Below are 10,355 nucleotides of genomic sequence, written 5' to 3'. Positions count from 1 at the left end.
TTTCTAAACGGCCTATTTCCCTTCAGAGTGCAAAATGTCCAGTCTTTCACTCTTCATTTCTTCAGCAACCTCCCTGGCTTCCAGTGTTTTAACTCCATCCTAAAGGAAAACATCAGTAGGAAACTCTCTCTCTCTCTCCTCTCTCTCTCCTTCACCCCCTCTGTGTTCCAATTACGTGTGTGTGTGTGTGTGTGTGTGTGTGTGTGTGTGTGTGTGTGTGTGTGTTCCAATTACAGTTCACAAATACGGAGAGAGGCTCATGGAGATAGAGAAAAAAGGGGGAAAATCTCCCCACAACTTCCACAATCCAGATTAAATATAAAATTTTATACCAAAATAAAGTTAAAGGCTTCCTTAGTATGATACTGAGAGCAGAAGTATTTTTGCATAAAATAGCAGAAGGGTCAGAAGATGCTATCAAGTGTTTAGGTTAAAATAGGGGCCAGATGAATAGAGCCTCATAGTGTGTTGTGATTAGCAGAACAGATTTAATTAATGTTAATTAAGGACATACTTGGAGACTTATGGAAAAGACATCATTTGATTTGTATGAGATGTTGCATTTTTTTGTTCCCAGATTAATAATTTATGTCCAAAATATGTTTAGATCAGTCAGAAAAAATAGTCAATATAAAACCATCGCATTTTCATTAGTGTGATAAATTGGAGTAATTATTAACTTATATATGTCTAAGATACTGAGATATTTGTCTCTGCAGATCCCCAATGATGAAAAATTCAGTAGGCCCCAACATTTTAATTGCTGAATTTGTTTCTTTGAAAAAAGCATTTCATTCTTGTACTAACAAGGATTTAATTATGTTTCCAAGTAAGAATTTTTCTTCTCCTTATTATACATGATAATATAATCTATTTTATCAGCACTGTAATTATCAAACCGATTGGGTTGGTTTAGACTTTGGTTTCATAGGACCTAGCAGAACTAGAGATTATGTGTTGTGATATATAATGAAAAATAGAGATTAATAATTTGAGTTCTTTAACAATAGTGAAATGAATGTTAAATGTGAGTTACCAAACCCTTTGACTGGGTGTCTTCTCAATCTCAGGTCTTCTACCAGAAGCCAGGGAAGAACCATAGCTGTTCCTAACACTGCACTCTTCTGAACAGAAAGCTGTGAGGTTGTTCCTGGAATCTATTGGCACCACTCTCCCAGTTCAGGAGTCACAGCCCTAAGTGCTTTTATCACCACTGGTAAAAGTCCACTGGTAAAAGTCAACCACCAGGTTGACTTTTACTTTCCATATTCTTGCTATTCTTCCTACAAGATCTGGTATTTTTCCAAGCTTGTCTTACTCCTTTTTTCTGATATTGCTGCTAGTTAGCATCAGTACATCTATCATCACCACTGTCTTCCAGTCCTAGTCTACTATCATAATGTCTGATTGATTGGACAATACCTGTTTGTCTGTCTGGATCTGGAAGTCGTACTTATTCTGCACAACCTTCTGTGGAATCGCCCATCATGACTTAGGAGGGTCCAGTCTTTGCTGGGATTGGATGTTACTGTCTTTCTTGCCTGATCATCATGGTTTCCATTTGACTGTGGGATACTAGCTACTTTAGCTAGTCTAGAGTCTGCTATGTAACCTGCTAATAGTTCCACCCCATTAGTCATAATTACCTTCCCTCTCTTTACTACCATCCAGCCACAATTCTCTGTCATCCACTTATGACATCCCAATGTAGATCTGTGTCAGATGCATCAGTAAATCTATGTCTCATTCATTATCCAGATGTATAGCAACTTTTGTTTCTTTGTTGTACTTGTAGGCTCCAAAGCCAGGAAAATTGGCATGTACCTATGTGCTCTGTTTGGACAATTCTACATTCTTGGTCAAGCAGAAGTTAATATTCTAAATCTAAAGCTCCAAAGTTCTGTCCTTCCCTTCCAAAAAACCCTAAGCAGACTGCAGGCCTAGAAAGTCCATTGGTTTTGTGGATTCCTCAGAAGACTCAGCAAGATAAAATTTCTGTGCACAAAATTTCCCTACTGAAATTACTGCTCCCTCTCCCAAAAGACCATGTCTTTGTAACTTCCAACCTAGTTACTACATTTTTTTTCTTTTTATGGCCCTGTGATCTCTTGGTTTGGGGTGGAGTCTAGCAACTGAACTGAGCTGAGTATTTATGGCCAGATGCCCTTCCTGATGACTACACAGAATTCACAGCAGATATTTTGTCTCCGCACCCTGATAGACAAACATCTGATGGTGCCTACGATTGAACTCTCAACTTTATGAGTGAGAGGTGACACCTCTAGGGCACATGCTGCTCCTAACCTAATTATTATATTACTAAGATAAAAAACCAGAGGAAAATTTTCAAGAGCTTCAGTACAGAGATTCATAGTAATGAAGTAATGGAGGGCAAGAAAAGAGAATCTAAAACTTGCAGTGTGAAATCATTATTATTCTGTGATCTATATCCAGGATGTTTCTCCTCTATAGATACCAACCTAAATCATTCCAACAAGATTCTTTGGAACAATTATCTTTGGAAACTTGTACTCTATTTTGGAGAGGATTTCTGTCTCCAGAAATGTCTTCCTTACATTTTTATCCCAATCCCCTTAAAGTAGAGGCTTGGCAATGTCAACTGCATCAATGTGACAGCTATAACTGGGTGATTGTTGATGATGATGTGTACTACATATTAAAAAGAGCAGGGCTTTGATTGCCTGTTTTCACTTACAATTTTGATACTGTTAATCTTCCCTACAAACATCCTGTCTTGAAATATATCTCTGTGTTTTCCCTTTCTTCTTTTGTATGTACTTTATTTTATATTTCAGCTTGAATTAGTAATTTCACACACACAAACACAAACACACACATTGAAAAGTGGTTGGTTTTAGTTGCACAGCTGGCATCTTGACTTTTTTGCTCCCATTCTTTTCTTCTGAAAGATAATTGTAGCAATCAATTATCTTTGTTTTTGCTGCACAGGTAGGCTAGTTCTAGATTTACTATTTAATCAGTAGCTGTTTGGTTAGCTTGCTTTGTCAGAGAACTTAGGGCTCTTTGAAAACTAGGCATTTTTGAAGAAGTATAAAACCTGGTGTGAAATGACCCTACACTGCAGGTCAACCAACCACCATACATTGAATAGTTTGTAATATGTGTCAGTTTTCATACATCTACAAACTGCTGGGAGTTGCTGCTTGCTTAAGGAAGAAAACTAGAACACTTAAGGATACCTTAAGATGGTGTTACTTACCAAAAGACTAAGGTGAGTGGCGAATGCCTACATAGTATTCTAACATCCTCAGGATGAATCTAAAGAAACCAGTTGACTGGCAACACCAATCTCACTAGGTCCAATCTCTGAAAATGAAGTAGGATCAGCTCTGTTTTAAACTTTGTGGGAGACCATCATGGAATCCAAAATTTATAGGTTGAAATGAAAAGTTGAGAAAAGAACACAGAAGAAGGCAAATGCAGACTACTTCTATATGATAGCCAAAAGAACTGTATGGACATAATAGCTGTATACTATATATGGATGCATCCAGGACTCATTATAATTTAAATTCATTTCTATGGAGACTCTACTGTTTTTCTTTTATTTTGGACATATATACCAGTAACAGATTTTGTTCCTAAACACTGTGAAATAATTCTATTCTTTTTTTGTTAACTCTCAGGTCATTGCAAAAAGATGTCAACAAAATGAAAAAACATGCCAGGCTGGAAAACATGTGCCAGGATAGCTGCATATTTTTCTTAAACAGAATATTGCCATTTTTTCCCCCAGGGAATTTGTAGGTTTCATAATTTTTAACTCATCGTATGATTTTGCAGAAAACAAGTATCCTTGTTTTTTGAAACTTTTATAAAGCAGTGTGCTTAGAAGACCAAAATGCCAGATCAGAAGGGTTAAATCTTTTCTAGGTCAAAGATCATGTAGGCCCTTTGCTGAATTGAAGGTAGGAAGAGTTAGAAATGGTTTAATTTTTCCGACTTCCTTGTTCCAGAGCAACTTTTAAATGAGTTGTGGATGTCACAGTTCATAAGTAATCACAAAGAAGAGTAAATATCAAGATAGTAAATATCAAGATTTTCTCCAAAGAAAGAACTACTGGATGGAAACTAATCAAGTAGAGAAACAACCTAGAACTAAGAAGATATTTCCTGTCAGAACAATTAATCATTGGAACAAGCTGCCTCAAGAAGTTTTGGCTGCTCGAACACTGAAATTTTTAAGAAGAGACTGGACAACCATTTGTCTTAAATGGTACAGGATTTCCTGCTTCACTAGGAGTTGGACTAAAAGACCTCCAAGGTCCCTTCTTACTCTGTTTTTCTGTAAAAGATGGTGAACATGACGATGTAATTAAAGCTGCTGGCTTTTATTGCATTTTAAAAGCTGTATGTCCCTAACATACAACATACAACTTCTAGCATATTTTCCTCCTAAATAAATAATAAAAGTATTATTTTCCAACTTATGCTGGCTCAAATGGTTTGCTAGTTGCATTTAACTATTGCATGAAAAAACTTCTTTTCCCTTTCCAGCCCAAGTGAAAACCTTCTAGACAGTTTATGCAAGGAAATCAAGCATTAAGACTGATTTTACTATAGGATATATAATTTCATCTTAATGTACCATATAAGAGGAGGTGTAGTCATTATATAAAGTTCTAATCCTATAATAACTGTGTACAGGCAATCCACAATGAACCAAAATGGCTAGTCCATCATATATATATATATATATATATATATATATATATATATATATATATATATATATATATATATATGATATATAAATATGTTTTGTTTGTTTTTGAGAGCTTTTCATATCAAGATTACTTTTCATTAAATTTGATCTGACATCAAATGATGGAAATAATTCACCATCTGTGCTTCAATCTAGAAGAGAAGAAATAAATTGATTGGTATACTCAACAACAATGATAGTGAGATTGATTTGGGTGCTCATAATTACAGCCATAGCTAACTTCCCTGATCCATTTTTCAATTCAAAATAAATTTTGTTTTCCCTCCCACTGAGTCAGATTTCATTTTTCTATTTAAAAAAGCACAATAATGGGAAAAAGATGCTTTCACTTCTCCTTTTGCTCCTCCTCTTTCCCCCTAGCTTTAAAACAGAAAGTTTTTCATTTCCTCAGTATATAAAGAGCAAAAAACATTATTCACTCTCATTGCTCCTTAGATTTCTGGGAAGTCACAGAACGAGGGGCAGAATAAGAAACCAAGGCAAGGCGTGCTTGTTGGAAAAAGGAGTAAGTAATTGTTAAAAATTCGATGAGGTATGTTAGTTGTCATGGCTTTTAGAACTGCATCTGGGATGAAAAAAAGAAAAGTAGGAATTTGATTCTCTGTTTATGAGTATTTCTATTTGTATTTTTTTTAATATATAAAAGAACATTCCTGATTCCTCTTGTTTACTAGTATATCCTGAAGCTCTACTTCACTAACTAATGGGAATAGGTGAAGGTATTTACAAGTAAGCTTGGGGACTTTTTAGATAATTTATTTCTTTTCATCCTGATCAAAACCCAGTAGTTTTTAAGTTATCGAAAATAGGTATTTCTCTAAATGAGGTGTATATGCTACAAACAAACTGAATTCTCAGATTATTTTAAGTTTGGAAAAATGTGATTTTGTCCTTTGTTTGTCATTTCTCCATTAGACTATAATTGACTTAACATGGGGCTGCCAGCATTAAATGATTCAATAGGATAATACCTATGCTGATGGAGCTGCACTGTTTGCTTATAGGATTTTGGGCCCAGTTCAAGGTTTGGATCACCTTCCAGAAAGCTTATCCAAGAAGAATTTGCCCACCCTACACAGTCTAGCAGAGAGAAAGACTCAGATGTGCTACTACCTTGATGATCTGCAAGAAATAGTTAGGACAGTTTTGTTTCAATAGCCATTCAATTGCAAGGGCAGCAATACTTTTATGATTAGTATTGTTTTATTTATGAATTGTTTGTTGTGTTTCATGTATGTCAATGTTTTTATATATTATGAATAATGTAGAATTACAGAATTCATTATGTAAGATATGTTACATTAGCCGGATAAACAAACATTGTATATATTTTAGGCCAAATAGATTCTTGCTGGACAGCAACTGAATTGATTTCCAAGTCTGTCTGTCTGTCTGTCAGGCTACTACTCCCAAATATTTGATATTTATGAGGAAAAGTTTTTCAGTATAATTCCATAATCTTTTCTAGATAATTAGCTGTTTTTTCCCCTAAAGGATTTAATTGATTACCCCTTAATTGGATGTTCACTATTTGTATAACCTTCTACATCTCAATGATATTAATTCTGGGATAAGTGATAGATTTTAACTAATGAGGAAAGAGTATCAGGCCTGGCTACATTTAGTCAGATAAGTGGTTATTTTGGGAAGCAGATATCTGGGCCATCAAAGTTTTTTCCATACTAAATTTAAAATAAAAAAAATCTGCAGAAAAATACCCAAACCAAGTCATTTTTGCATTTGCTTTCTTCTCCATGATATTGCATATATATATATATTAGAAAATAAGTGCAATTCTGTTCCACTCTCTCTGTATGTTATGTTCCCCTAGAGAAGAATAAAGCAGGAGGATATCTGATTGCAAATAAAACATTGCATACATTAATATATCACCATTAATATTTTGGAACATTTTAAATTTTTTAGGTGCTGTTGATTGAGATCCAACATTAATAATCACATATAAGAGTTTTGTTTCCGTAACATTTAATCATGAAATTAGAAAAGGATTTTAAGATTTTTGATTGCAATAGCATCTGAGATTTCCAAGGCTTAGAAGTGAAATTCAGAGAAAGATATTAGAAAATCAAATGGAAGGTGTGGTTATCTCACTTCCTAATGATTTACCATAATGAAAGAAACACAACACATGGCATATTATGAAACCAGCAGGAGTTAGAATTTGGGACAATCAAGGTGTGACAGCTGTGAAGCAAAACTGTAGAAACATAGTTAGCAGAACATTTTGTTCTTTCATTTCAGGAATTCAAGAAGACCATGATGAGATTTTATGTAGCTCTGGTTGCATTCTTCTCCTTCATGTCTTGGACATCCTCCTATGTTGTTCATTACACAAGTTCAGGGGGAGTATGTACAAATACCTGTGGGTATCATGGTTATACATATACCTGGTGCAAGCAAACGGGTGGCAATGGGTATGGTTGGGATTATTGTTCCTTAGAAGAAGGCCTGGCTGCTTCTGGTAAGAAATGTTACACATCTTGTGAATTATGGGGAGGTTCCTATAATTACTGTCGCTTCAGAGATGGAAGTTGGTATTATTGCAGCATGGTATTAGAGTGGGATTCCATGGAATATTCACTGAAAAACAACTCATGTAAGAACAGGTGCCAAGTATCCGGAAAACATTTTCAATGTGAGAGTAACCATGGCGTTGAACACTGCTCTCCATTCCGAGATGTGACTCCCACAGGTTTGCCCTGCCACATTAACTATCAATGTGCCAAATACGGTGGTTCAGACTATCGCTGTCAAACTGGCGAGGAAGAACGTGACTGGGATCTCTGTAGACCGAAGGACCACAATGAGTGCACATGGAATGCTTCTATCACAGATTCTTGGCTCACAGAGATTTGTACACTTGTTTATTCCCAAAATAAAAGTAATCTCTTTTTCCGCAGAGAAGTGCAAACAAAAATACTCCGTCCTACAAAAGAGCAATTCAAAGATGCTGTTCATTTGATTGATAAAATAAATACCACCAGAAATCTCTTTCATTCTTACACTCTGCCAAAAATGTATTTCTATAAGGAAAGTATCTTATGCAATGGGATCAATTATACCAGTGTGGAACTGTGGTCTGAACATAACACAAATAAGACCATTGCACATGTTATTTTTTCAGAGATCCTGACCGTGGTTAAGGTGTTGCATTTAGCATTTTATACCAGCCTCCATAGTGCCTTTTATTCACCTGCCTATACCATTGTGGTATCAGTTGGTGAACCAATGTTATGTTCCATTTATAATTAATGTATCTTTCCAACTTGTTGAACCAATACAACAATTATTGCTTTCCATTATATCTGTTTTGGGTGAGCCTGATACTTACTGTTTCTTATTACTTTATAAGTAATTCTAAATCTTTTAATGATTTGTGGGAAATTCAACCCAATTGTCTTTTAATCACAATTACCTTTTCATGGAATTAATGCTAATAAATATTATTTTGAATGACATTATATCTGCGAGATTTTACTGCATTTGTATACTCTTTGTAATCTTCCACAATTATATGTGATAATCTATCCAGTTAATAAAATATGCTCTTGAAATATTTTATCGTGGAGTCTGGAAAAATGATTTTAAAGATCTGCAATTCTGTGTTAAAAAATGTCTGAGATAGCATTTATAACGCATTTACATTATTTTATTTTTAAAAAGTCATCAACTCATTTTTTTATTCTGAGATCTTTATTTAGGTCAAATAATTAGCAGGGACTACCTATACCAAAAAGACCAAATCTTCTTTGCAGGAATCCAGATTAAACATTCAGCATTTGCTTGATTATATCCCAAAAACAAAAGAGTCAATTTGATGTAATGGCTAAGGCACCAGGCTAGAAACTGGGAGATGGTGAGACCTAGTCCAACCTTATATATGAAAGTTGGCTGGGTGATCTGTGCCAATCACTCTCTTTCAACCTATGTCATCACACCTATGTTGGAGGAGGAGGGAGGACTATTTAGTATATTCAATGCCTTCAGTGATTTATACACATAAAAAGAGGGATAAATTTATTTATTTATTTTTTAAAAAAGGAAAGTCAATCTCAAAGTACTAACTGATTTCCATATGATTATCTATCCTTTCCCTTTGTTGTATATTGTAACTTGTGAGCCTTTAAGTCTATATGTGGTAGACAGTATTTCTCTGACATATCTATTTTTCAAATCCATGGACAAATGATATAGGAAGCTAAATGTGTAAATTCTTGTAGCAAAATAGAAAACAAAACTCATAGAAAAGATAAAAGCTAGGAAGTTCTCTCTTGAGCCATGCACAACTCATGTTGACTCAAGAACAATATATATATATATATATATATATATATATATATATATATATACATACATATATATACACATATATATATATATGTTTTCTGAGGTTTTCGTGAACACGACCACGAACACGACCACGAACACGAAGCCAAAAAATAGCACGGCAGCCCAAAATCTCAAACCCCTCTGCAACTCAGACTAACCTGAGCACAACCAAACAGAACACTCCCCCAGCCAATCAGAGCACAGCCAAGCCCCTAACCATTCAGAACACACATCCACCCAATCAGAACACAGCCAAGCTCCCACCCAATCAGTTCATACCCCCACTGGCAGTTAAAAGGAAGAAACAGCTAAGACCACACATTGCTGCTCAAAGCATGAAGCTGAAAACACCAGCCTGAAGATGATGAATGGGACTTCGTCGAAACATCGCCAAGACACTTCCAATTTAAATGTGAGCACCAGGGAATGCTTAAAAATTTAGTAAAATTTAATAAAATGCCAATAAAATTACAATAAAATCAATAAAACGCCTAGCTTTCGTCAGCAACTGCTGACATCATCAGGGCTCAAAATGCCGGTCAGTGGGAGAGTCCTCTTTATAGATTGGTCAGAGTCTGCACTCGGCTCCTAGACCTCGTCATCGGGCCTGATGCAATAGACTGTTTCTCAGTTGCTGGTTTCTTATTAGCAATAATTGCTTTCTTGCATTTTTTGCTTGTGTAGCTATCATCGGGTGTTTTCTCTTTCCCAAATTTGGGCTTTAACAGAATATCCTCCCTCTCCTTTTCTGTTTTATTGCTACACCTACTTTGTTTAGTTGCACCCCTCCCTCCTCTCCTTTTCCCACTCTGTTCTGATTGCCCCGTTGCAACGCACTGTCTCTTGTTTTCTTTGTATTTTCCCCAGTCATGGTCTCCGCAGATGTTATTCGAGTTAATTACTGTCACACCCCTTGTTTCCTCCTTACTCCTTGCTTGCATGGTGTCGCCTTGAGGTCTCTTCCATGTTGTCTGTTGATACGAATGGATCGGCATTACAAGGTGGGGTGGGTGTGTCGTATTCCCCAAACATGCTAATGAGGTTGTTTCTCCCCTTTTAGAGTACGATCTGGTAGTTGTTGCTCCCAGGCGTCTCCTTTCCTTATCTCCGATCTTTGTGCATTCCATCCTAGTTTTAACAAACTTGCTCTGGATGCTCTCTATACAGCAATCAGGAGTATCAGTCTTCGTTGCTCTCTCCCCTCCACTCTCGGTGTTCCTCCCATATGCATCTTCAT

At 35.9% G+C, this 10,355-nt stretch overlaps 1 protein-coding gene across 3 annotated transcripts; it reads left to right on the top strand.

The window, feature by feature from the left end:
* Positions 1-3,705: 3,705 nt before the first annotated feature.
* Positions 3,706-8,350, top strand: LOC120308151. Of its 3 annotated transcripts, none has more exons than XM_039343790.1 (3): positions 3,706-3,785; positions 5,204-5,273; positions 7,031-8,350. In XM_039343790.1, the coding sequence occupies exons 1-3, from the start codon at positions 3,721-3,723 to the stop codon at positions 8,039-8,041; spliced, it is 1,146 nt and encodes a 381-aa protein (XP_039199724.1). In that variant the 5' UTR covers positions 3,706-3,720; the 3' UTR covers positions 8,042-8,350. The 3 variants fall into 3 exon arrangements, with proteins under 3 accessions (XP_039199724.1, XP_039199725.1, XP_039199726.1); XM_039343791.1 differs by lacking the exon at positions 3,706-3,785 and adding an exon at positions 5,773-5,902; XM_039343792.1 differs by lacking the exon at positions 3,706-3,785 and having other exon boundaries at positions 5,222-5,300.
* The last annotated feature ends 2,005 nt before the right edge of the window (positions 8,351-10,355 follow it).

This window comes from Crotalus tigris, unplaced genomic scaffold, assembly GCF_016545835.1.
Source record: "Crotalus tigris isolate CLP2741 ecotype Arizona unplaced genomic scaffold, ASM1654583v1 scf7180000017873.753527, whole genome shotgun sequence".
In the NCBI taxonomy this organism is placed as follows: domain Eukaryota; kingdom Metazoa; phylum Chordata; class Lepidosauria; order Squamata; family Viperidae; genus Crotalus; species Crotalus tigris.
This window is presented reverse-complemented; position numbering and strand designations above follow the sequence as displayed.

What these genes read in the sequence shown, in the direction of transcription:
- LOC120308151 (XM_039343790.1), top strand. Translation starts at nt 3,721, where the DNA reads ATGTGCCAGGATAGCTGCATATTTTTCTTAAACAGAATATTGCCATTT. An exon ending in TTTTTTCCCCCAGGGAATTT is followed by an intron (nt 3,786 to 5,203) that starts GTAGGTTTCATA and finishes ATTGCTCCTTAG; the next exon opens with ATTTCTGGGAAGTCACAGAA. An exon ending in CGTGCTTGTTGGAAAAAGGA is followed by an intron (nt 5,274 to 7,030) that starts GTAAGTAATTGT and finishes CTTTCATTTCAG; the next exon opens with GAATTCAAGAAGACCATGAT.